We start from the raw sequence: 26,571 nt of genomic DNA, 5'->3' as shown, positions 1-26,571 counted from the left end.
ACCCAAAACCAAGCCAGAAAATATAAGCGGACAGTGGGGGTTGCATCATTATGCTGGGAGGGGTTGCGTCAGGATGCCATGATGCTGGGCAGGGTTTGTGTCAAAAAACATCCACGGGCAGCAAGGGGCATAGTTAAAATAAAAAAGCAGAAGTAGTCACAAGACAAGCAGAAAAACCTGCGGGCTGTGACTGCATAAAAATGCCAACCCAACTGCTCCAAAACAAGCAAAAAGTCACTTGTTTTAAATTGACATGGTACTATATATTGAGCATGCATGATTCTGAACAAGCTCAGTAATATCTGCTGAAGCTATCCTTACTCTGCCCTCACTCGGAACCACATTTGTGCTCTCTGCTGTTAACTGGGGCTAAGAGGTGCGGGGGGGGCAAATCGGCAGGGAGGGCTAAGCCAAACTCACATATTTATATGATACTCTATTGTAGTAGGCCCTGTCAATACATTCTTGACACAGAGCTGTTCACCTTTACCTTGGCCACAAGATTAGATTGTTTTTAAATACCCAGTGTTTTCAGCAATTGTTTCCGGCCCTCTACCTGAGCCTCCTGAATCTCATTCCCAGCCTCGTTATCCACACGTTCTATCTCACTGAACAGTTTGTCAATGATCTCAGGTACATTTGATGAGGTGTCTTTCTTCACCAGCTCTTGAATTAACACTGAAAGAAAGACAAACAAGAGACAGCAATGCAGTGAACTTCACACAAAGATTAAGAGCAGCACATCATTTTTGAATGTCTGAACAAGAGAAACCAGTCAGTTTACATTTTCTCCATAGCCTTCTGTCTACTAATAAACACAAAGTGAAGGCGGAGCCTGAGGAAATAATTCTGAAACCTAGAGGAAGTTTTTACGTACGCAATGAAACTAAATTCTGGTGAGCTTCACCAATTAAATCTGTTGACTTACACAGAGTTGAATCCAGGCAATGAGAGCATATTTTGGCCCAACATTTAATTTGCTAATAAAATATCTCTTTCCTGACAGTGTCTTTTGTTTCCATTCTAAATGACTTTTACCCTTTGGCACTCTCTAACAGTACAATGCTGCATGAAACCTGCATTCAGTAACTTTACTGTGAGTGAGTCAACGCCAGTGCTTTTATTAAGAAGGCTGAAAGTAAAGTCACTATTTTGATGACAGGTTGAACCTAGAATCCTGAAACTCCCATACAAACGGTTATGAAGCATATGATTAAAAAAACCGAACAAATAAAACTGCTATTCTGGGTCTCTAAATTCCTCCCCTGGTTTAAAAGGAAAACTGACAAACTCAATTAACTGCTGTATTAACCAGTCACTGAATAGAGAGAGAATTAGGTCACTTTACTGGGTTTCCGAATGTAAGGCCCTCACTCCCTTTTCAATATGCGGTGTTCATCATAATGTAAAAACTTCTCCACATACAGGTTTGAGAAACAAAAACCCCTCAATGTCTCCCTTGTCTCTAGTTCTGTAATTATTCAAGTGTTATTTTATCCACTAACCAGTTGCTTTTCGAGCACTGATTAGCTAAGCACAGTAGAAGGAAAATAAGAGGGGGAGGGATAGCTCAGTGGTTTGAGCATTGGCCTGCTAAACCCAGGGTTGTGAGTTCAATCCTTGGGCGGGCCACTTAGGGATCTGGGGCAAAATCAGTACTTAGGCCTGCTAATGAAAGCAGAGGGCTGGACTCAATGACCTTTCAAGGTCCCTTCCAGTTCTAGGAGAACTCCATTAAGTCAAGATACCTTTAGGGCAGGGCTCGGCAACCTTTCAGAAGTGGTGTGCCAAGTCTTCATTTATTCACTCTCATTTAAGGTTTCACGTGCCAGTAATACAGTTTAACGTTTTTAGAAGGTCTCTTTCTATAAGTCTATAATATATTACTAAACTATTGTTGTATGTAAAGTAAATAAGGTTTTTTAAATGTTTAAGAAGCTTCATTTAAAATTAAATTAAAATGCAGAGCCCCCCGGACCAATGGCCAGGACCCAGGCAGTGTGAGTGCCACTGAAAATCAGCTTGCGTGCCGCCTTTGGCACGCGTGCCATAGGTTGCCTACCTCTGCTTTAGGGCCTCTGCCTTGCTGAGAACAACTTTTAGTCAGATCCAGGGCAGGAACATTTTTTATTCACAACAGATATTTGTTTTTACCCAACTAAATGCCAATGGTCAGATAATAAATTTAAGCTATAAAGTCACCAAAAACAACTTCCGGAAAAAGCAAAAAAAGTTTTGTTTAAATGTCCTAACTGAAAGGGAAGGTTTTCTTCAGCACCACGAAAGCCCATTTTGTGGGGTTTCACAGAAAGCTGACAATATATCTTTAGTATATTTTTTCTAATAAAAAACCAGTCTGTCTCCAAAATTTCTTTGACTGTGACTAGTTCTTCTAGCACATCAAGCCTAATCAAACATTCTTTGATTGCAAGTTATGTAATGTGATTTGTTTTTCTTGGGCTGAAGGTAGTCATCAAGTGGCTATTTTGGACTGCAAACCGGACAGCATGCTTGATATTTCCTTCCCTATTTCTCCTTTGTACTTGTGTGCTCACTTTACTGGGCATGGGGCTAGACAAAACTTTGACAGCCCAAGCTAAACTAATCTTCAAGCATTTATTCAGGGCCAGAAATATTATTCTCCCTAGCTGCATAAGAACACCGTCGTCCCACACTGTGTCAAGCTCTTACTAGTCAAGCCTTCCCTGACATTCAGGCTTCAAGACAAAGCATATCATCAGGAAGAGTCAGATTTTCCTGACTATAATTAGAAAAACCTGGGAATGAGGCTTTTATTCCCTTTGGACTCCCTCATGACACACAAAATATACATGTGTAGCACTAAATTATTTACACAATTATCAACAAAACATTTAGTTTTTCAAAGATTACTGATTCGTACCTTTAATTTCCAGTAAGTGAGATTCCCCCTTCATTTCTAAAGCGTTGAATCAAGTCCTTTAACACACACACACACAATTATTTTAAAAGCCATATAGTCAACTTTTCTACTACACAGGCCTATACCTCTCAACTATTCCTTACTATAAGCCTGGTCTCACTCCCACTGAAGTCAAGGATATTTTACCATTGACTTCAATAGCAGCAGCATTCCTAGAGACCCATTTTTACCATTATCCAAACATCTACTTGCTATTTCCTCACTTCCATTACCACAAGTGATTTACTGCAAAAATTCTAATTCAGGAACTGTTACAGAAATGTGGCAGGGCATTTAACATAAATCACAATTTCTGATTGGCTATTTTTGACTCTCCCATTTTTAATTCTTGTCTCATATCTTACTCCTGGGGGAATTCTGCACCACTGTACGTGCATAATTAATGAGCCATGCATATTTTTTGCACAGAAAAAAGCTTCTGCCAGAAAGTTGCTGCAGTTCCACTTTTTGCCCACCAGAGGGTGCTATAGCACTAGAACAGAGCAGCAGCGCCCCGCCAGCCAGGGAAGAGAAAGAGCCGGCCTTCTTCACAGTGCCCGTCAGGCCAGGCCAAGATACTGGGGATATGGGGAGACAGACAGCATGGGCCTGCCAGGGGGGTCATAAATAGGGGCTCATAAGGGCTAATGGGGGAGGACAACCTGGGGCAGGGGCTGAATGGGAGTGGAGGTGTAGGGCCACAGCGGGGGAGGGAGGTGCAGGGCCACATGGGGGAGGGGGTACAGGAATACCTAGGGACAGGGGGGTGGCTGAGTGGGGCCACAGAAACACATGGGGATGGGGGAGGGGTGCAGGGCCACATGGGGATGGGGCTGGTTGGTGTCTGAGTGGGGCTGGAAGGACATGTGGACAGATGGTGCAAGGACACATGGGAACAGGGGCAGATGTGCCTGACTTAATGGGAGAGGCTAGGGGTCAACATGGGGGAAGCTCCCTAACAATCCCTCCCAGCCCCCCCCCCCCACCACCACCAAATCTTCCATACTTTTCCCACCTATACCTAACAGCCCTCCAAGTTCACATGCAGGCTCCTTCCCAGCACTTACTTCCCTCTCTCACAGCTCCTCTGTTACTCCTGACTCCCCAAAACCTTTGCACTGCTTCTGAGGGGTGCAGAAAATAAGGCTCTATATTGTAGTTTAAATGATTTATTACTCAGAGTTCTGTATTAATATGCCTAGTAAGGAATCTATTTGTCAAAAAACATTTCATGAATCTTTTTTTGTTGTCTGTATTGTTACAGACATACTTGCTGACAGGTATTCTGAAATAAATGACCAAAAATAACTGAAACTGATGTGATTATTTTGTGTTATTTTGACAAATAAAATATGCAGAATTTGAAAATATTGTGGGCAGAATTTTTTTTTTTATTGCAGAACTTTTAATTTCTTGGCACAGAATTCCCCCCAGGAGTAATATCTGGGACTCACCAGGTTGACAGGTATGCACAGACCACAGATGAAATATTACACAAGTAATCAAAGCTCTGTGTAGTTCTTGGTTCTTGCATTTAGAGGGACAGTTAAGTAGCTAAGGACCATTGTGCAGTCTTTCTTTAAAACGGGAGCCGAAGGGAATCTAGAGAAGGGTCTAGCCAGCAGCTCTTCAGCCAGCCCAGGGAACAACAGGGGTGGTAGGGATCACATTTGCTCATTTATTGTACTACAGTGCTTGTCTGAGCCCAGGGGGAAGGTGGCTGTCCTGGCACGCAGCTGGGTTGACCATGGACCCGCTGTATGCGGCACACACAGCGAGATTGGCCAGCTGCCGCCAGCATGTCTGACCACAGGCGGCGACTCCATGGGTGCTCCGGGGCTGGAGCACCCACAGAGAAAAATTGGAGCACCCGCAGCTCCCCACCCCACCACCCCGCTCCAGCTCATCTCTGCTCTGCCTCCTCCCCATGCCCGTTTTCCCCCGCCCTCCCAGCACCTGTGCTGCAAAACAGCTGTTTCGCACAGTGGGGGGGGGGGGGAGAACACGGCATGCTCAGGGAAGAGGCGGGGCCAGGGCGGGGATTTAGGGAAGGGGTCTGATAGGGGCGGGGAAGGGGCGGAGTTGGGGCAGGGACTTTGGGGAAGAGGTTAGAATGGGAATAGGGCAGGGGTGGGGAAAGGGCAGAGTTGGGGCAGGGGGGGGTCGCCGGGGAAAGTTGGCGCCTATGTGTTGCATCTGAAGAAGTGAGGTTTTTACCCACGAAAGCTTATGCCCAAATAAATCTGTTAGTCTTTAAGGTGCCACCCGACTCCTCATTGTTTTTGTAGATACAGACTAACATGGCTACCCCCTGATATGTGTCTGACATCACACCACCAAGGGAAGACCAAAAGCATCCCAGGAGCCCACCTTGGTGCTTCTCCTGGCCTCTCCCCTGCCCAGCTCTGTCCCTTGACACCCTGCCCAGGGGCATGGTGCATCTCCTGTTCCCCTACCCCACCCCACTCCCCTAGCACCCAGCCTGGATGTGTGGTGCTTCTTCTAGTCACCCCCCACTCCGTCCCCAGGCCAGGGGCACAGCCCTTCTCCTGGCCGCCCCACCACCTAGGGGCACAGCGCGTCTCCTGGCCGCCCCAGCTTCCGCCCCGAGCCTGGGGTCACGGCGCTTCTCCCCACTCTGCCCCCCCCCAGGCGGGTCCTACAGGGAGCGCTCCCTGACCGTCCCGCGAGGAGCCCCCACGCTGCGGTCCTATCGCAGCAGGCCCATCCCGGCCGCAGCCCGGGCTCCCCCCCTCTCACAGGGTCCGTTGAAGCTCGCGCCTCAGGAAGCCAACCCAGGCGCTACAAGGGCGGGCCAGGCCCCGTTCGGCTCTCGAACCCCGGCCTCTGGGAGCGCTCGGGCTCCGCCCAGGAACGCACAGACACCCGACGGGGAGGGCGCCAGCACCACTCGCCTCGCGCTTCCTCAGCGAGACGCCGTTTCCCGCCCAGGCGGCGTGTGCCGCCGCGTGGAATGTTGGGATATGTAGTGTCCAGCGCCTTACCTCACGCGAGGCGGGGAACTACAGCTCCCAGAGACCCCGGGGCGGGGCGGGGCTCTCGGCCCCGCCACCATTTTATTGGCACTAGCGGCCGAATCCAGCGCTCTGATTGGCTTTCCAGGGCGTGATGGACGGCAGCCACCGTGCCCCTCTCCAATGAGGTTGTAGGCCCGACCTCCTGGCGGTGAGTAGCAGGCGCTAAGCCAATGGGGCTCTTCGGTCCTCTTCCTTCCCGGCAGTCGGCCTCGCGCTGGTTCTGGAAGGTTCCGGGGAGCCGGGGGCCGGGATGTCGGGGGTGCTGAGCGCCACGCTGAGCGGCCTCAACAGCGACTCCTACTGCGAGATCAGCCAGTACCGGGACCAGCACTTCCGGGTGCGCTGGCCGTGCCCGAGCCTCGGGGGGAGGGGCAGGGATTGGGGGTGCACAGCGCCCGGGGGGCAGGGACAGAGCCTGAGGGAACAGCACTGGGGGGCGGTGCCTGAGCCTGAGGGGGGATGGGGGCAGGGGTGCACAGGGACAGAGCCTGAGGGGGGGTACAGCACTGGGGGGCGGTGCCTGAGGGGGAGGGACAGGGATTGGGGGTGCACAGCGCCCGGGGGGGGGCAGGGGTGCACAGGGACAGAGCCTGAGGGGGGGGGTACAGCACTGGGGGGCGGTGCCTGAGGGGGAGGGACAGGGATTGGGGGTGCACAGCGCCCGGGGGGTCAGGGGGCACAGGGACAGAGCCTGAGGGGGGGGATACAGCACTGGGGGGCGGTGCCTGAGGGGGAGGGACAGGGATTGGGGGTGCACAGCGCCCGGGGGGGCAGGGACAGAGCCTGAGGGAGGGGCGGGGGAGGGAACAGCACTGGGGGGCGGTGCCTGAGCCTGAGGGGGGATGAGGGGCAGGGGTGTACAGCGCCCGGAGGGGGCAGGGGTGCACAGGGACAGAGCCTGAGGGGGGCGGTACAGCACTGGGGGGCGGTGCCTGAGGGGGAGGGACAGGGATTGGGGGCGCACAGCGCCCGGGGGGGCAGGAGTGCCATGGGAGGGGCAGCAGGGTCCGAGCCTGAGGGAGGGGCGGGAGGCTACAGCGCCGGGGGGAGTGATGCCTGAGGGGGGAGGGACAGGGATTGGGGGTGCACAGCGCCCGGGGAGAGGGGTGGGGGGAACAGCACCCGGGGGGGGAGGGACAGGGATTGGGGGTGCACAGCGCCCCGGGGGAGTGGCGGTGGGGGGTACAGCACGGGGTGGGCGGTGCCTGAGCCTGAGGGGGGAGGGACAGCGCCCGGGGATACACAGCGCCCGGGGGGAGGGGCGGGGGGAACAGCGCCCGGGAGGGGGACGGTGCCTGATCCTGAGGGGGGAGGGACAGGGATTGGGGGTGCACAGTGCCCGGGGGGGCAGGGACCGAGCCTGAGGGAGGGGCGGGAGGGTACAGCGCCGGGGGGAGCGGTGCCTGAGCCTGAGGGGGGATGAGGGTCAGGGGTGCCCAGGGACAGAGCCGGTGGGAGGGTACAGCACTGGGGGGGCAGTACCTGAGGGAGGCAGGGGTCTCTGGGACAGGGAGCAGTATGTGGGGTGCAGCCCAGACATTCCCAGGCCCGGTGCAGTGATTTCCAATTTTGCCATCTTTAACCCAGGCGCTCCAGAACTCCGAGTAGGAGCAGCTGGAGTCGAAGGCGGAGGTCCCCAGACGGGCACGTGTAGTGGTCGCACGGCCTCTGTGGCTCAGGCACCCACTGAACAGCAGGTCACTCAGGCTGCACTTATTCTTTGTTGTGCTCTCAGGGTAGCCGATACCTACAGGAGAAGGCCCTGAAGTTCTCTTGCACACTGTATGTGGGGAACCTGTCCTTTTACACCACCGAGGAGCAGATCCAGGAGCTCTTCTCCAAATGCGGAGATGTCAAGAGGATTGTCATGGGGCTAGACAAGGTCAAGAAAACCCCTTGTGGCTTCTGCTTTGTGGAGTATCCTTTCCCATTTACTGTTGCCATGGTTTTTCTCCCACTGCTCTTTTGATTGAATCACATGATCCCATCAGCTCTATTGAACATGTTACAGAGTGTTCCTGGCCTTTCTGGAGGAGCTGGGTATGCACCGTGATATGTTTGGCAAGCATGAAAGTTGTGAACTCTCAAAATCACAGTACCAAACCCTTTCTTTCCCTTTACAGGGTCTGCTGTCTCTCTCCCACGCTGCCTCAGTCACAGACGTTGCTGTGGTGCTTGCAATGAAAACTAAAACAGTGGGACAGCCTCTTGTATTTTTTGTGTGTCACAAAAAGAACAGGAGTACTTGTGGCACCTTAGAGACTAACAAATTACAGACTAACACGGCTGCTACTCTGAAACCTGTCATTGTGTGTCACAGTGATTCCACACCATCTGGTCCCTTTATTTTCATCTCTTAAATTGATGCAATAGCTTTTAAGGCCGGAAGGGATCATTGTGCTCATCTAGTCTGATCTCCTGCATAGCACAGGCCAGAGAATTTCACCAGGTGTTAAGACCATCTAGCTGCGCCTTCCTCAGCCCATTCAGTCTATATATGGATGGGCCAGTAGAATAGCCTAGTGTGCTCTTCTTAAGCACAGGCTACTGCCCTGGCCCTAGTCTAACAGACAGCTGTCCTTGCAGAGCCTCTTGGGCTAGGCCTCTCCCCTTCCCACTTATACCCTGTAGACTCTAGTGTAGCATAAAGAGGATTGTTAAGAAGACTGTTATACAAGCAAGGCTGGAAACAGGACTGGTGCAGGTTCAAACCCTCATAAAACATTCAGAAGATCCTGTCCCAAAAACAAATGCATTTAGCAACATGATGGCAGGCTTGTCCTGCTTGCTTCATCTCTGAACTGAGAGATGGCAAGCTACTTCCTTCTCTGCAGTGGCACTACAATACAACCGTGTAGTGTGTTGCTGTGCAAGGAGGGAGCTAGAATCGGATGGCTGTGAATATAGCAGTTGGCTCTGTAAAGAATACTGGTGTCTATTGGCTTGGAAGGCCGGGCTCCAGAGTGCTGTGAATACCATTCCCCTCTTCTTTGCCCATGAGCAGCTGGGGTTCACCAGCTTAATAACACTTTGAGTCTTCCTTATAACGCATTCCAGATATTACACAAGAGCAGATGCTGAGCATGCAATGAGGTTTATCAATGGCACCCGACTGGATGACCGGATCATCAGGACTGACTGGGATGCAGGGTTTAAGGAGGGACGACAGTTTGGGAGAGGAAAGACTGGAGGACAGGTAAAGAGAGTACTAGCATCAGCACTGAGCCTGGCTTCCTTGGGGCTGGGTGATGTGTGGGGCTACCTTTGGCTGATCCAGTACAAAGATGGGCATGCATGGCAGACTCAATAATGAACTGAAGTTAATTGAAAGTTGTTTTAAGAGCTGATTCTATAGTAGCACTAGAGTTGGAGCTTGGTGCTTAATGCCATTTGAAAGTTTGGATTCCAAGCTTCCTATGGCCCAAATGAAGCATTGCTCTTGTCTCAACCTAGTGTTCTCAAAAGGGTGCAGCAATCAAGGTGGGGAGTGAGAAACAGGATAATAATGGGGATGACATGGTTGTAAGGCTAGTCTAATCCTCAAACGATACCCACCCATGAGAAGGTAAGATTCCTTCCCGCATTTCTTCCCAGATTTCCAGCAGGAAAAAGCTTTGGGTTCAAGCCTTGGTGATTCATAAAGGTGAACTGCAAAGCAAAATCAAACAGTGTTTGGCCCTTCCCTGTTGCTTTGTTATGTCTAAAGATGATCCCACCATTAGAAATGTGAGGTCTTCTCATCAGTCACCTTGATAGTGGTTCCTTGGCAAGATATTTCAAGGAGTTGCAAGGGCTTTTAACCTGAATTTCAACCCACCACCAATTGAGTGGGAAGAGGATGCCGATTCTTAGAATGTGTGTGTCTAGGCAGGTGCAGGATGCTAATTTCTGTTACTGCTTTGCCCCAGGTGCGAGACGAGTACCGGACAGACTATGATGTGGGAAGAGGTGGCTTTGGCAAGATCATTCAGATGCAGAAAACCAATCACCAGACTATAATCTACTAACTGCCTAATCTGTCCTAGCACACAGAGGGGCTTTGGCCCTCTGCAGCTAGTCCTGTCCTGGCCCTATGGATGGGGATGTGGAGTGGGAGCCAAGTTCCAGCAAAAAGCAATCCTCCTTAGACTGGCTGTTTAACATTTGTTCATTCCTTCTCTCTCCTGGGCCGGAATGGCTGTTCTGTCCTGATACAGGGCAGCAAGAAAATAGAGTGGCCAACTCTGCAGGATTTCTCATTAAGAATAAGTGCAGCATGTCACGCTCAGACTTCTGCCTCCAAGTTGTCATTACAGCTGAGGTTGCTCTAGAGCACAGATTTCTGAGAAATATAACAGCCATCAAAGCCCTCCTGGCTGCTTGTGCATCTCTCGGGTAAGGGCAGGAGTTTTAAAATATGTAATTTACGATCTTGTCTGCTGCTCTAAAGCATCGTTGCTGGTATAAATTAGAGAAGCAAAGCAAGATCTTACTGGTCACTTGCAAGTGCTTGTCTGCACTCCTGGCCCTTAGTTCAGTCAGTCCTGCAGAGTCTTAGTCCTTGCTGTACCTGTGGTGCTGCCTGGCTGTTGCAGAGCCTCACTGTTACACCATGGTTTTGTTTGTCTTTGGGTTTTTTAAATAAACGTTGAGTCCTGTACATGCTGCAGTTTGTGATTCATTGTCATTGGGCATGTGGCAGGGCTTCTGGGGGACACATCCTTTTGGCATGTCAGAGCTGCTCTCCTCTGACCACAGTGGGGGAGACGAGTCTGCGTACTGTTGTCTGGGTCTTCCCTGTGGGGCTGGTCTCACTGGTCTTCCCATTGCACTCTGTGCTAGTAGCTGGTTTGTCACCAGGTGGAAATTGTAGGTAAACTTACACTCACCTGCTTGTACTAAGATGAGGAGTTAGTCCATAATTCCCCACATCAGCGAATGCTGGGAAATTGCCCCATTTCCTACCATCACAGTCAGTGCCAGGTCCTGTAACGTAGAGTATATGAAGCATCGTGAATGTCCAGAGTGCACTTGGGGCCAGACCAAGAAGCAGGAGCTGGAAACCTACTGCTCTTGCTTGCTGTGCTAAAAGCCAGTTTAGCTTGAGACAAGAGAATCACCCTAGTGAAGAGTTCCCGTAGCTCCTCATCCAGTTTGAGACCTGTGAAGGAGCATGCCCAAGGTTGCTCTAACTTGGGACTGGCATCTGAGGAGCCCTTAGGAGCAAGGAACCACAAAGGTGCTGACAGCACTTAGTTTCACCAAGTTCTGCTCAGCCACTCTATGTAAGTCAAGCCTTGACTGTGAGTTGGTTTTAGGTCATGTAAGCACCAATTACTTGTCCCTGCACAATGGTCTCTTCTTTTGCATTAGATAACATACTTTAGAGCAGCTCAAGTTCTCTGAGCTTCAGAGGGAGCAGGGGCTGCCTCTATCCTTCCTATTCAGTGGCAGGACATGACCAGGCATCCAAACTAAGCTATAGTTACATTGTGAGTTATCCAACAGCCCTGATGACTAAGGGGTAATCACCCGAGAAGTGTGTAGGGAGGTACAGCCACTTAAAGGAAAACAGAAGTAGAGTGTCAGGGAGAATCTCACTCTGAGAGCTGTGGGAGTGTCTCCCACGACAAGGAGTAGAACTGCTCAGGATCAAATGTACAACAGGGAATAACCCTTCACTACCCCCCCCCCCCGCCACTCACCCATGGAGGAGCTGGCTGTGACCCAGGAGGTCTCTTCTACCTCTCATCCATATTATAGGAGAGAGCAGCTGAAAATCTACACCAGCCTGGGCACGTGTTGGAATTGGTTTGTTATTAAAAGAAGCATCAGTGTTCCTCAATTATAAGCTACTGGGAGCAGAGACTGTCTGTTGTCTCGGTAAAGTGCCACAAACATCTAGTGGTGCTACACCCAAGCCCCCTTCCCCACTCTTGTCAGGAATGGGAGTGTCTCAGGGCTCCAGCTATAGCCCAGCACCTTCATTAGCTGAGTCCCTGAACGTCCAGGAACTCCTCTGGTGGCATGATCTCAGGAAGCCGAGGCAGCACCATAGCTATCCTGTGTCTGTCGGTTCCAGCTCTGTAGGAAGAGCACCTCCTCTGGCAGTTTCCTAGTCCAGACAGATGAGTTCCCTTCCTATTTCTTGCATGACACAAAGGAGAAATCTGTACTCACACTTTTTTATTCATATATATATTAGCCTAAATGGATCCATCGCAAACATTACAGTGATAGTAAGGGCCACTACCAGAAGATAAAGACTTAGGAGCCCTAGTGTGAAAAAAAATGGTGGGGGTGGGGGAGAGGTGGCTCTCAGTCCAGTTCTTAGTGAACAGGTGTTTACCATCCTACACCAGTTAGAACTGGCCTTGCTGATAGTGTTATCAGAGGGCAATGACTGGATGAGCCATGGAGACCGGCCCCACTCCCACCCCTGCTGGGCTCCTCACTGTGCATAAAAGAGTCAGTCTCCAGGGCTGCCATTCAGGCCCCTTTCACCAGCATACCAACAGACATTTTCACCAGGACCCAATAGAAAGTCAATGCAGCTCAGAAGCAAACACACAGAACCTCAGTCTTCAGAAGTAACACACTGAAAGCAAGAGGTCTATTTTCAGTGACTATGGGCCAGGCTGCTTTTGCAAAACCAAGATCCTGGGGAACACAGATCACACTACCTTCAGCCACAGGGGCTCAAACCATAGCTCACCAGCCCTTTTGGCAATAGGGACTGTGCATCTCTGTCCAGGTGAGCAAGGTGCTCATGCAGTGGAACTAGGACCTGGCCAAGCACCATGGACTGAATGCCATGGGAGCAAAGAGAGAGACCAGCCTCTGTGTGCACATTGCCACAGGCTCCATGCACCCACCAGCCTCAGGGAGCGCAGAGACAGAGGCGTGCACCTTTGCCCACGCTGAGCTGCATGGGAAGGGAAAGCTTTATTGTAATTACCCTTAAGCCAACGTTGCCTGGGGCTGAAGGAGAGGGGGAAAGTTGTGACTGTGATCCTGCTCCTGCCATGGGGTGCCTTTCCCCAGTTGATCCCAAGTGACTTGCAGACCTACTGAAACACAAGTAGAATAAGGCTTGGCAGTGTAGCAGCCTCACTAGGAAACAGCACAGGTTCATCCCCACTCAGCAGCGGGTGCCTGACCCTTCTCACATGCCTGTGCAGACCCCAGGAACAGGGCAGGATCAGTGTTAGGGAGCCCACAAACCCGGTCTCTGGGGCGGATGGTGGGTAAGTCCCCAGCTCACGCATTCTGACAGTTTGTATAATCTCCTTTGATCCAGTAACAAATCTGAGCAAACATCAGGGCTGTGAAGGAAACAGACACATTATAGTCATGCTGCTCCCCAGCCTCTTGTGACCTGAGAAGATCCCAATGACCTTCCTCTCCCACTTGTGCTGCTTGGGGTCCCACATTTTGCCGTAGACCCCAGAGCCAGAGGCACCAGGCCTGGCATCACAGTGCTAGTAGATGAGGTGGGCCGTCTCATCCTCCACACCACAGAATCGGTAAACCAGCTCGTCAGGCCGGTCGCTGTCAAACCCAGAGACATGGATCCTCTTCCCAGCCATGTCCTCCATTGCTGATGCCACCATCAGCGTCATGTAGGGACACTGATGGGGTCTGCAAAGCTCCAGCAGGGCATAATCATAATCCATGTGTTGATGGAGTCGGAGCCCTGGATCCAGCCCTGGGGCACCTGTGTGTGCTTCACCTGCGCCCAGTGCATCACCAGCTTCCCCGGCTCAGTCTCAGTCCCAGTATTCTGGGACAGTGTTAAGAAGCCCACCTTGATTTTTGTGGCCCCCTCTTCATATTGTCTTTGCCGTCATGGATGCAGGGGGCAGCGGTGAGCACCTGGCGCTCAGACACCAGTGCGCCCTGTGGAGATTTTGACTGCAGGAGAGAAGGGAAAGTCCAGCAGAAACTGGTGCCCACTGAGAGAAAATCGCCCATAAGAACATAACAACGGCCGTACTGGGTCAGACCAAAGGTCCATCTAGCCCAGTATCCTGTCTACCAACAGTGGCCAATGCCAGGTGCCCCAGAGGGAGTGGACCAACAGGCAATGATCAAGTGATCTCTCTCCTGCCATCCATCTCCATCCTCTGACAAACAGAGGCTAGGGACACCATTCCTTACCCATCCTGGCTAATAGCCATTAATGGACTTAACCTCCATGAATTTATCCAGGTCTCTTTTAAACGCAGTTATAGTCCTAGCCTTCACAACCTCCTCAGGCAAGGAGTTCCACAAGTTGACTGTGCGCTGCGTGAAGAAGAACTTCCTTGTATTTGTTTTAAACCTGCTGCCTATTAATTTCATTTGGTGACCCCTAGTTCTTGTATTATGGGAATAAGTAAATAACTTTTCCTTATCCACTTTCTCCACATCACTCATGATTTTATATACCTCTATCATATCCCCCCTTAGTCTCCTCTTTTCCAAGCTGAAGAGTCCTAGCCTCTTTAATCTCTCCTCATATGGGACCCGTTCCAAACCCCTAATCATTTTAGTTGCCCTTTTCTGAACCTTTTCTAGTGCCAGTATATCTTTTTTAGATGAGGAGACCACATCTGTACGCAGTATTCGAGATGTGGGCGTACCATCGATTTATATAAGGGCAATAATATATTCTCAGTCTTATTCTCTATCCCCTTTTTAATGATCCCTAACATCCTGTTTGCTTTTTTGACCGCCTCTGCACACTGTGCGGACATCTTCAGAGAACTATCCACGATGACTCCAAGATCTTTTTCCTGACTTGTTGAAGCTAAATTAGCCCCCATCATATTGTATGTATAGTTGGGGTTATTTTTTCCAATATGCATTACTTTACATTTATCCACATTAAATTTCATTTGCCACTTTGTTGCCCATCTGTGCCTCTGCCTCTTCCTCTCCACGCTGCCCACAAAGTAAGCGTGCGGGTACCATTGGCAGACACAGTCTCAGAGGAGAGGTGTTCCTGGAAATCGTGGGGGACCAGACTGGCCTCTCGCTGGGCACACGCTGATGTGGGGAATTATGGACTAACTCCGGTAGGAGGCGGATTCTGTAACTTCAAAACAAACTTGCACAGGCAGTCTAAATAATACAGCGTTTCATAGCTTCCCTGACCTAAACACACACAGAGAGAACGGAATCCCTTCCACAGCCGCCTGCAGGAGGAGTGTCCCTCAGCCAACAGCTCGTGTGTTAAGGAAGCTGCTTAAACCCAACCGCAGCAGGGCCACAAGGAAAGCCACAGCCTGGTCTCGTCAGAATATTTTCTTCTGTTAAAAAATGTGGAAGTTAATATTTGATGAACGTTAGAGCAGAAGAGCACTGGCTGGAACCAGGCAGAGCAGCAAGTGCCAGGCAGGCTTTCTGCACACCAATGGCTTCAGTTCTGACCTGCAGCCCCCACTTCTATGCCAGCCCTGGGCTTCCCGCACACAGCTCTATCAGTGCCCCTCAGCCTGGAGCTTCCTGTTCCTGTCCTGGGCCCACACCCTGTGCCAATGCATCTCATCTTGACCCGCCAGCCCAGTACTCTAGGTCTGAACATTTCCTGGTTGCCAACCACGCCAAACCGCTGTGCAAAAACGAAGCTGAAAGGCAGTCAACAGTCCATTTTATTTATTTATTGTTACCCTAGAAGGCCCTGGTATGAACCCAGCTCCAAGCTGTGAGCAAAATGCCCCATGGCTGCAGCCTGTTTGAGACTCCCCAGGATACGAGTGAACCTTCCTCACGTGGCTTGGTGTTTACTGACAGCTTCTGTGTGATCAAGAAAGTTAAAGAAATTGGAAAATGTATTTAATTCTGGAGGGACCATGCGCCAGAGGCATTCCAGAGCCTACCCGACTGGCATCATAGCTGGAGGGAGGGATTAGAGAGAAAAACACAGAGACACACTCAGCAAAAACACCGAGGAGTCCTTGTGGCACCTTAGAGACTAACACATGTATTTGGGCATAAGCTTTCGTGGGCTAAAACCCACTTCATCGGATCAGGGAGCAGATTCCCTTTCAGCAATTTCTCTGAAAGCTGTTATTGCCACCTGGTGGCAGAACAGGACGAGCCCTCGGGAGAGGGGGCCTCTGAGTGGTACATGCTAGACACACTCATTCCATACTCTCCAGGGCTGGCACATGGCCATAGACACTTCTCATCAAGGGTTTTGTTCAAACTCTCACACTGCCCATTGTGTTGGGGGCAAATGCAGCATTAAGGACACTTTCCTCTTATCAGGCTCCCGACACCACCACGCACCATCTTACTTAAGAGGGAAGCACACACCTACCCCAGTAATCTGATAACCATGCTTTTCCTTACCCAGCAACGGGTAACCCTCCCAGGCCTTTTCCTCCCCCCCATCAGCCAGGCTCTCTCCAAACTCAGAAAGACCCAGCTCACACACACATACACACACACACACACGCATGCACAGGTCCTTAGGCGGCTTGGCAAGGCTCTCGTAAAAAGGAATAAGAGGGGCACACCCAGGAAACAAAAGCATCTCTCATACCTGCAACATGCTTGGGCTCAGGCAAGCAACAGAACAAAAGGGGAAGGCGCCTTATAATGGCTCCATTATTCATTTCCCCTTTTTGATGTTTTGAGCTGCACAGTGAAGTTAATAAGGCCCTTGAGAAGAACAGACACTGCCCTAGGGGCAGGCTGAGAAGGGGCAGGTGCCCAGAATACAGCTAAAAGGGGACCAGAAAGAGCAGAGTTCAGGCTGCCTTTCACATCCCTCCCAGAGCACAGTGAACTGCAGAGCAATGGGACTTCCTCTTAGGTTTCAAACCTGGAGAAAGCTGTAAAGATTAAGACATTTAACTGTCAGGTGTTACTGCTAAGGAAGCATGAAGGGAAGTATTGTCTAGTGGATAAAGCACAGGACTGAGAATCAGAAGATGTGGGGTCAAATCCCCCCCCCCAACACAGACTCACTGGGTGACCTCAGGCAAGAAATTTCCACTCTGTCTCCCCCTGCTTCCCAGCCTGCAGAAGGGGAATCATGACACTTGCCTACCGGGGGATTGTGAAGGGTTCTGAGATCCTGAGATGGAAAGCACTAGATACAGGCAAAGCACTACAAAACAGACAGTAAAAATCAATATCCACAGTTCTGAAGCCCATTTTATCTAGAAAGAGAAATCCTAACAAATAGATTCATGTACATGTAATTTGTCAGATGGTATCAGTCTGAGGCAGTAATTAATGCTGCTTAGACTGGCACAAGAATAACCACAACACAGAATGTAAGTTACAATCAGCTTTCTCCAAAATCAAAGAAAGGTTCTGTTGGATCAATCCCTGCCCCGTTATCCAAATGGACAAGCCACCATAGAATCATAGATTATTAGGGTTAGAAGGGACCTCTGGAGATCATCTAGTCCAACCCCCTGCTCAAAGCAGGATGAATCCCCAACTAACCCCCTCAAGGATTGAACTCACAACCCTAGGTTTAGCAGGCCAATGCTCAAACCACTGAGCTATCCCTCCCCCCTATCCATCTGGATCCATCATTTGAGAAGCAAAATCCAAAGCAGATCGAACTTTTAGTCCCTAACCTAAAGGAAACAAAAGGGGCTTAGAGTTATAATAGCAATTCTCCCAGCACGCTCTGAGGTAAGGATTGTCACAGTGCTGAGTATTTTACAGCATAAGCTCCTCAGGGCACGAGCTGTGTGCTTATTTGTCTAGAACGCCTCTTGCACACTCTTGGTGCTATCTGGATAAGCATTATATCCCCATCTGGCAGATGGAGACAAAGAGAAGGGGAAGGGATTGGAGGGGTCTCTCCGCAAAGACTATTACTATAGCAAAAGGCCATACATAGCAAGTCAGCAGCAGAGCCAGAAGAATTACTTCTTTCGTGCTTGTCTTGCTTGCAACATTCCTGCTAATACATCCCAGAATGACGTTTGCTTTTCTTGCAACAGTATATGGTTGACTCATTTAGTTTGTGATCCATTACAACACCCATAGCCATTGCTGCAGTACTCCTCCCTAGGCAGTAATTTCCCATTTTGTATTGGCAATTGATTATTCCTTCCTAAGTGCAGCACTTTGCATTTGTCCTTATTAAATCTCATCTTATTTCATTCAGAAATGTCTCTAGTTTGTCAAAATCATTTTGAATTCTAATCCTGTCCTCCAAAGCAGTTACAACCCCTCCCAGCTTGGTATTATCTGCAAACTTGATAGAGGTACTCTCTAGGCCGGGGTGGGCAAACTACAGCCTGTGAGCCGTTTTAAGCCGGCTGGCCAGCTCCCGCTGGGGAGCGGGGTCTAGGGCTTGCCCCACTCTGGCGCTCCAGCAAGGGTGCTGGGTCGGGGGCTGCTCCAGCGCTCCAGCTGTGGGACGTACCACGCAGCTCGGCCCCACTCCGGCGCTCCAGCTGGGGGCTGGGTCGGGGCCACACCACGTGGCTTCCGGAAGCAGTGGCATGGCCCCACTCCGGCTCCTACGCACTCCAACGGGAGCTGCAGGGACGGTGCCTGTGGATGGGGCAGCACGTAGAGCTGCCTGGCCTTGCCTCCACGTAGGTGCTGGAGAAGGGACATAACGCTGCTTCTGGGAGTCACTTGAGATAAGTGCTGCTCGGAGCCTGCGCCCCTGAGCCTCGCCTCAACCCCCTGCCCCAGCCCTGATCCCCCTCCTGCCCTCTGAACCCCTCAGTCCCAGCCCAGAGCACCCTCCTATGCCCCAAACTCCTCATCCCCAGCCCCACTCCAGAGCCTGCACCCCCAATCAGAGCCCTCACCTCCTCCTGCACCCCAACCCCAATTTTGTGAGCATTCATAAGAATGGCCCTACTAGGTCAGACCAAAGGACCATCTAGCCCAGTATCCTGTCTACCGACAGTGGCCAGTGCCAGGTGCTTCAGAGGGAATGAACAGAACAGGTAATCATCAAGTGATCCATCCCCTGTCGCTCATTCCCAGCTTCTGGGAAACCGAGGCTGGGACACCATTCCTGACCATCCTGGCTAATACCCACTGATGGACCTATCTTCCATTCATTTATCTAGTTATTTTTTGAACCCTGTTATGGTCTTGGCCTTCACAACATCCTCTGGCAAGGAGTTCCACAAGTTGACTGTGCATTGTATGAAGAAATACTTCCTTTTATTTGTTTTAAACCTGCTGCCTATTCATTTCATTTGGTGACTCCCTAGTTCTTGTGTTATGAGAAGTAGTAAACAACACTTCCTTATTTACTTTCTCTACACCAGTCATAATTTTATAGACTTCAATCATATCTCACCTTAGCCGTCTCTTTTCCAAGATGAAAAGTCCCCGTCTTATTAATCTCTCCTCATACAAGCCTCATGGCCTGCCATACAATTTCTATTCCCAGATGTGGCCCTCTGGCCAAAAAGTTTGCCCACCTCTGCTCTAGACCATTATCCAAATCATTTATGAAGGTAATTAATAGAAATGGACAAAGGATACTTAACACTTGCTTGAGCTACAGGGTCCGAGTAGCTTGGGCAAGGCAGGCATGTCACCACCACTCTCCACAGCTCACAGCCCACTCACATGAGGGCTTGACTGCTTGCATTTCTGCCCGTCTTTTGGCCGAGTTTCTAGCTGTTCAACAAAAAGCCCAGCAATCCTGGGGCTTACAAAGTCTTGCTGCTAAGGAGCATCCAGCACATCACAACACCGTCTCTCCCCTAGTGGGGCTGTCGGTTCTGTGAAGGTACCTGGGCCCCAGGGCCAGCTCTGGCTTTTTTGCCACCCCAAGCAAAAAAAAAAAAAAAAAAAAAACGGCGGGGGGGCCAGAGCAGCAAAACACACACACACACACACACAAACCTGCAGGGCAGCCGGAGCGGCAAAACACACACACACACAAACAAAACACCTGCGGGATGGCCGGAGCGGCAAAGCAAAGCAAACAAAAATAAAAACCTGTGGGGCGGCCGGAGCCAGGGTGCAGTGGGATTCCCTGTGCTGCAGACGTGCCCCAGGCAGGGGGGTGCGCGCCCGGTCTAGTGTGGGGGAGTGGGAGGGAGCGAGAGAAGGGGGGCGGCCAGGACTTCAACGGGGCGCTCGCCACGCAGCCCTGACCGCCGCCCTGCCTGCCGGGAGAGCTCCGCGCCGCTCCAGTCGGCTGGGAGGGAAGGACGCGGGCTGCCCTGCCGAGTTTGCTGCAGGGCGCTCCCCTCCTCCGCGCCGCCGCCCCCTACAGGGCGGCCGGAGCGGCAAACCAAAAAGAAAAAAAGAAAAAAAAGGGTGGCCGGAATGCCGCCCCTTGGAATCTGCCGCCCCAAGCACGAGCTTGCTCGGCTGGTGCCTGGAGCCGGCTCTGCTGGGCCCAGGCCACCATTTTACTTACATGACCATCACCTTGCATTGCAGGTGGGACCTGTGAGGCAGAAGCCCAGCGCCAGGTCCGATAGGGCTCCTGCATGGTTTTGTCAGTGTCTTTCCCATGGCTAGAGATTCACACTAACTGCAGACTGGGAGGCCAGACGGCTTTCCCACTGAACAGGGCCCTGCTGTCTGCTCCTATCTCTTGAGAGTACAGAGAGCAGCTGCTCTCCTGTCAGTAAGGAAGTTAGTGATCAGAGTGATCTGCCATGGTTACAAAGCATTTGCTTCTATGTCCTGGGGAGATGGGATCGCCCAGCTCCCTCAGTCCCCAAGCTCCTGCTGTGACTCGCCCTGCTGCTTCTGCCTTAATGTGGAGAAGAGGAAACAGGTGAAGTTCGTTGGGTCAGGAGAACAGGCTGGTTGCTGCCATGAGGCTGGAAGGGCATGTCAAGGATCAATGTTCATCCCTGCCACACTGACCCAGGTGAACCTGCAAACTCTAGGACACAGCTAGCACCTCAGGACTGTACCTGCCTCTGCTCCAAGACTATCCCAGGAGTAGGCAGTTCTGTGCATTCTCCTTTCTGGGGAAGGCTGAAACAGAGGGACACCCCTCACTCCCAGACACAGGAGAAATCTGGGAGTTCACGCTGCACCTAGGCTAGGGTGACCAGACGTCCCGATAAAATCGGGACTGTCCCGATATTGAGCAGTTTGTCCCACGTCCCGACCGAAGTACGGTCGGGATGCCATTGGTCCCGATATTTTGTTTCGGTTTTTTTTTTTTTTTTTTCCCCCTTTTTTTTCCTTGTTGCTTAGGCGGTGGTGACTGGCAGGGGGAGTGCCTTTTCAATTGTTACACTTCTGCAGTGGGTACTTCCTTCTTTGGCGGCAAGGTTTATTATTCGCCGCCAAAATGCCGCCAAAGACCGTCAGCGACTGAAGGACCCTTCGCCGAAGTGCCGCCGAAGACTTGTACGGGTGAGTGTAACAGTTGAAAAGGCGCTCCCCATGCGGCGGTCCCGATATTTAGGAATTCTCAGCTGGTCACCCTAACCTAGGCTTCTGTCCCTGAGAGTTCCCATAGGTTTAGCAACAGTGGGAGCTTGAATGCAGACATGTCACTCACCCCCACCAGCATTTTCAGCCCAGAGTTGTCTAGCACAGCACCAGCAGGGATGATCAGAGAGAAGAGGTGCTTGTAAGTAAGGCACCAACAGGGCCAGCTCTAGGCACCAGCGTTCCAAGCATGTGCTTGGGGCAGCAGTTTTCAAGGGGCAGCATTCCGGCTTTTTTTGTTGTTTTCCCTCAGCGGCGGTGGCACTCCAGCCCCCTCCCCACCCTTTTTTTTTTTTTTTTTTTTTTTTTTTTTGCACTGGGGTGGCAAAAAACCTGGAGCCGGCCCTGGGCACCAACAACAGAACATTCCAGCCAGAGCCTGTCCACTCCCTCCAGCCCCTTCTGTACCACGCTGAGTAAAGCAGCGGCGTGGTCAATTCCAGTTCTTCGAATTGACACTGGTGCCATCTGCTATCCAGCAGGTGTCAACTGCCTGATTCCAGAGCTGTAAAGGCGAGCGATCAGTTCTCCAGCCGACAGCAAAAATCACTAAGAGAAGACTGTTTTTTTTAAACCAGTCTCCCCCTTGCTGCTCTGACCTCAGGGGCTGACTGGAGGGAGGCCCCAGCACCAACTCAAACCTGCCCTTGCACAGAACTCTGGAATAGAATTATTGAGTGCCTAAAACTTATTTTTCACATTTACAGTTCCTGGTTGTAACCAGGACAGGAAGCAGAAATACTGCAAGATAGAATTCTCTGCACTGTGCTGACAAGGCCAGAACCCTGCCATGTTTTTGGGGCTAAAAGGGGACAGAGATGCAAGACTTGCTTCCACGCAAGAGCTGAGTTAGAAGCTGGTAGCCTTCAAATGAGCTCTGTTCCTGCCACCGGGTATCCTGAGTTGCTGGGCAGATATAAAGTCTGTTTGTTCTGCACTGAGAGAAGCTTGGTTTGTTGGACAGGACCAGCACCCGTGTCTGATTGTGCCTTACCTGCTTTGAGGGTCACAAGCACCTGCCTAAAGACATCGCTGCTTTTTTAACCAAGCCTATTTCACCTTTAGCTGAGCACGTCCCCCCAGTTCACACTCCATGACAGATACTAGCCACACCAATTCTCTTACAGACCCAGATGGAGTTCAGCTTTACTGCCTACACACACAGACCCAGGGGTGCACTGGTCTCTCTGGGGACGTGGCCTGGCCAGGGCACGTGCTAGTAGTGAACGCGTTACAGAGCAGAGTCCCAAACACATCCAGTGAGTTGCACTGAAGCTACCTGAGCTCTTCCTCCAGAGATGGCAAGTGAGCCCCTGCCAAGGCTGCAGGGAGCCAAGCTACTCAAACCAGGGGGCAGCCAGGAACATGCCGGCAGAGTTGTGATGGCACACACTACGCACAACACTGAGGCCCAAGACTCAGTCACCAAAGGCTGGGCAGGATCTGAGTGCCTGTGGTGCCAAGTAAGAACACCGCCAGGGCAAGAAACCTCTGCGCACAGGGATTGAAGTGGGAATCCTGCTGTCAGAGGCAGCTGACCCTTTGAAGGATTTGGCCCAGCCCCACCTGTGCTGCGTCATCCAGTCCCAGCTGATGGGTTTGGCCTGTAGTTGAGTCAGGTGACCAAGCATCACACTGGCAGGCTGGGGCCAGGGATGAAGAGGCCCAGGTGCTAGGTCTGTCCGGAAGAGTCGAATCTGCAGTGGGCCTGGCAGGGCTCCCCGGCACAGAGGCTCTGAGGGGCTGAGGCTTGAAGCCTGTCACGGGGGATCCAGAGGGACCCAAGGACGGGGCTCTCCACGCCAGCCTGATGGCACGACCTACCGAGAGCAGATGGCTGACAAGGAAACGCCAGGCAGCAGGAGCTGGAGGCTTTGGGGAGAAGGGCAAAGGCCATTTCAGCTGTCAACTGAACTTAATTTTAACAAACAACTTGCACAAGAGATGGCGGCAGTTTGAAAACCAAGGCAGCAGCAGGAACCCCCATGGCACTGCATGACCAGGCCCAGTCCCCTCGGGATCCACAGCTCTCTTGGGGGTGCCAGGCCCTGCAAGTTCCTACCGTGCTAAAACACATTCCCCCACCCTCTGCAGGAAGGAGTCAGGGCTGCCGGCTTCGCCCCATGGGAGGGAAGGGAGACATTGAATACACAATGTGTAGCCTCAACTGCCCCGACAAGGACTTTGGAGCCATCAACAGCCCTCTCAGAGCAGCCAGCTCCCCTCTGCACCCACCGTCCCCAAAGCACTGCCACCTGCCTGGGCATTCTGTATAAGTAGGGGCATTGCCAGCAGATCGAGGGATGTGATCATTCCCCTCTATTCAACATTGGTGAGGCCTCATCTGGAGTACTGTGTCCAGTTTTGGGCCCCACACTACAGGAAGGATGTGGAAAAATTGGAAAGAGTCCAGCGGAGGGCAACAAAAATGATTAGGGGGCTGGAGCATATGACTTATGAGGAGAGGCTGAGGGAACTGGGATTGTTTAGTCTCCAGAAGAGAAGAATGAGGGGGGATTCGATAGCTGCTTTCAACTACCTGAGGGGGGGTTCCAAAGAGGATGGAGCTCGGCTGTTCTCAGTGGTACCAGATGACAGAACAAGGAGTAATGGTCTCAAGTTGCAGTGGGGGAGGTTTAGGTTGGATATTTGGAAACACTATTTCACTAGGAGGGTGGTGAAGCACTGGAATGGGTTACCTAGGGAGGTGGTGGTGTTCGGGGAGATTTTGGCAAACCAGTAAAGTGCCTAAACCACTACTGCTTGTTGCTAACAGTAGTCAAGTTAGCAGGCCGTACTGAACCATTCTTACTGATTGCTAAAAGTAGCCAAGTCAGCAGGTCATAAATTAGTGCTGCAGTGGCCTCAGTGTAACCAGACAGGAGGGGAGGGGGTTTCAGGTGCCACAGACAGGGCAGCTTGACCCCGTACCCTTCCTGCGAAGAGTGTTAAAATTGCTGATGCATGTATTGTAGAAGAAGAAGAAGTCTGGTTATATGTGCCCCCGGGAATGTTTGTCAGGGCCCCAAGGCATGGACACTCAGAGAGAAAACAATCTCTGGTTAACTGGCAATCATAAGGTGTCTGACCTTTTAACCCTGCTTGCTTAGCAAGTTTTCTTTAAGGGACATGTCATTAGTAATACAATGTATAAATAAGGGGGGGAAGTTTGAGGTAATTGGACTTATCAGGAGGGGCTCTTCAGGGACGCTCCCTCTGGACGCATCTTCGGGTCCCCACCGGCAGACGGAAGCCTGGCCAGCTGAAGCCTGTCACGGTGCCACTCGAAAGCCACGCTCAGCTTCGGTAATTATCGAGGGTTGGGGGTGTTTCACTAACCTGTTGCGGACGTGTGTAAGTGCTTGAGACTAAGTAAAGTTTAGCTTTAAGTGAAAGCACTTGTGTTGTCCTGTTTGTGCCAGCCATCTATCGGTCGGATGGCCGTGTCTCCCGATTTATTTCCTGACACCTCCTCGCACAGAGTAAAAGTTACTGAGAGCTTTGGGTTAAAAGAACCCCAGGTAACAGTGGAATCTCCTTCCTTAGAGGTTTTTAAGGCCCGGCTTGACAAAGCCCTGGCTGGGATGATTTAGTTGGGAATTGGTCCTGCTTTGAGCAGGGGGTTGGACTAGATGACCTCCTGAGGTCCCTTCCAACCCTGATATTCTATGATTCTCCCATCACTGCTGTCCGAAGCTGATGAGGAGCAGCCCCTGCAGCTCGTGACAGGGTGGGCTAGATAGCCCAGAGACATGCTCCTTAATACCCGCTCCACCAAGGGTCCAGCCTCCATTGCAGCTGGGAAGGAGCATGGCCCAGCAGAGAGGGCCCAGGAGTGGGAGTCTGGAAACCTGGACTCCACTCCCAGCTTTGCCTGCCATTGACACGAGGGGTTTAGCATTGGTCCCTCTAGGCAAGCACCTGTCTAAGTGATGCCTTGCTCCCCACAGCTGGACTCTCTGGCTTAGCTTCAGGCCCCTGAATTTCCCCACCTGTAAAGTCAGAATAAGTCATATCTGCGGGGCTCTCGGGCTCTCTTGTAGCGTCTGAGCCTCATGCACACAGACAGGATTAGCCTCATCTTGCAGACAGGGAAACAGCCACAAACACAGGAAGAGATGTGCCCCACATCTGTGACAGAGCTGGGACTAGGAGTCCAGATCACATGGCTCCCAGCGCAATGCCCTAATCTCCCTCTGCTTTGAGATCTGCAGTGACATGTGCTCTGCGGAACACGCCTGGCAAATGGACGCCATTCGAAGGATTAACAAGCCGGCCAGAGCCAAGAGGTCTGCCTGGTGTTATACAATTGTCCAGGTGCCAAGTGCCTTTGGGAGCCCAGAATTCTCTACCTCATCTGCCCTGCAGTGGGAGTGGTGGGCACTTCCAGGCAGGCTGGCTCATTATGCTACAGCCACCAGAAGTGCCGCTAGCTGCTGCTGAGAAGCTACTGGGCACCTCCAACACCAGCTCCTCTGTGGCCAGCCACCATCCCACTGCCTCCTACAGACACGACACTGGGAGCTCTGGGGGTAGTTCTGGGGCAGGTGAAGGAAGGCCAGAGGAAGGCTGATCTTCCCTGAAACTCCTGGTGAGCAGATGGTCAGTCCAGACCAGCCACCACAGGCGCCTAGCACAACGGGGTCCTGGACCATGACAGGGGCTCCCCAGTGCTATGGTAACACAAATCCTTCTTCATAAAGCCCTGGTCTCCACTTCGGTTCTGCCAGCATTGCTACGTCTGAGGCATGTGAAACCCCCACTCCCGGAACAGGTCTGGCTCTGCTGGCAAAATCCCTAGCGCAGATGCAGTTGTACAGACAAGAGAGGTTCCAGTCCCACCTATTTCACCTGCAGAACTGGCCTAAGTGGCACTGGCAACAGCACTGCCGCTGGTCTGACAGGATTACTACGGTCTCCCCGCTGGTAGCTAAGCTGACAAACTCCCTTCTAGTACAGACAAGGCCTAAGAGTGCCAGGAAAACACCACTGGCTGCAGCACTTAAACCCTGGGAGATCTGCAGACCAGCGTAAGTTAAAGTGCCATTAAAGGCAGTTGAGACTGTGCCAGAGGAAATGCTACTGTAGGATACACTTAATTAAAACGATAATGGAACAGGGCTCCTCGGGGGACACATGCCTTGATAACAAAGCCTCTAGCTTATCTGAGTAATTACCCAGGCCTCTGTCCCCCCCGAACACCAAACCCTCCCCAGA

At 51.5% G+C, this 26,571-nt stretch overlaps 2 protein-coding genes and 1 pseudogene across 3 annotated transcripts in view; 1 reads left to right on the top strand and 2 right to left on the bottom strand.

The window, feature by feature from the left end:
• Window positions 1–2,936, bottom strand: part of TEX11 (testis expressed 11) — a 107,037-nt gene extending 104,101 nt beyond the window's left edge. The window contains exons 1-2 of the mRNA XM_065411101.1: window positions 2,903–2,936; window positions 557–678 (exon numbers count right to left, since the gene is read on the bottom strand). Coding sequence (XP_065267173.1) covers window positions 557–678; window positions 2,903–2,936 — 156 coding nt within the window. The remainder of the gene's footprint in view (window positions 1–556; window positions 679–2,902) is intronic.
• A 3,122-nt stretch (window positions 2,937–6,058) lies between these two features.
• Window positions 6,059–10,616, top strand: LOC135883395 (nuclear cap-binding protein subunit 2). Of its 2 annotated transcripts, none has more exons than XM_065410472.1 (4): window positions 6,059–6,127; window positions 7,715–7,896; window positions 9,037–9,175; window positions 9,888–10,616. In XM_065410472.1, exons 2-4 carry the CDS (start codon window positions 7,847–7,849, stop codon window positions 9,984–9,986), a joined length of 288 nt encoding a protein of 95 aa, XP_065266544.1. In that variant the 5' UTR covers window positions 6,059–6,127; window positions 7,715–7,846; the 3' UTR covers window positions 9,987–10,616. The 2 variants fall into 2 exon arrangements, with proteins under 2 accessions (XP_065266544.1, XP_065266543.1); XM_065410471.1 differs by lacking the exon at window positions 6,059–6,127 and adding an exon at window positions 6,137–6,316.
• A 2,602-nt stretch (window positions 10,617–13,218) lies between these two features.
• On the bottom strand, window positions 13,219–13,975 carry LOC135883665 (serine protease 23-like; annotated as a pseudogene).
• Window positions 13,976–26,571: the final 12,596 nt, after the last annotated feature.

This window comes from Emys orbicularis, chromosome 9, assembly GCF_028017835.1.
Source record: "Emys orbicularis isolate rEmyOrb1 chromosome 9, rEmyOrb1.hap1, whole genome shotgun sequence".
NCBI lineage: Eukaryota > Metazoa > Chordata > Testudines > Emydidae > Emys > Emys orbicularis.
This window is presented reverse-complemented; position numbering and strand designations above follow the sequence as displayed.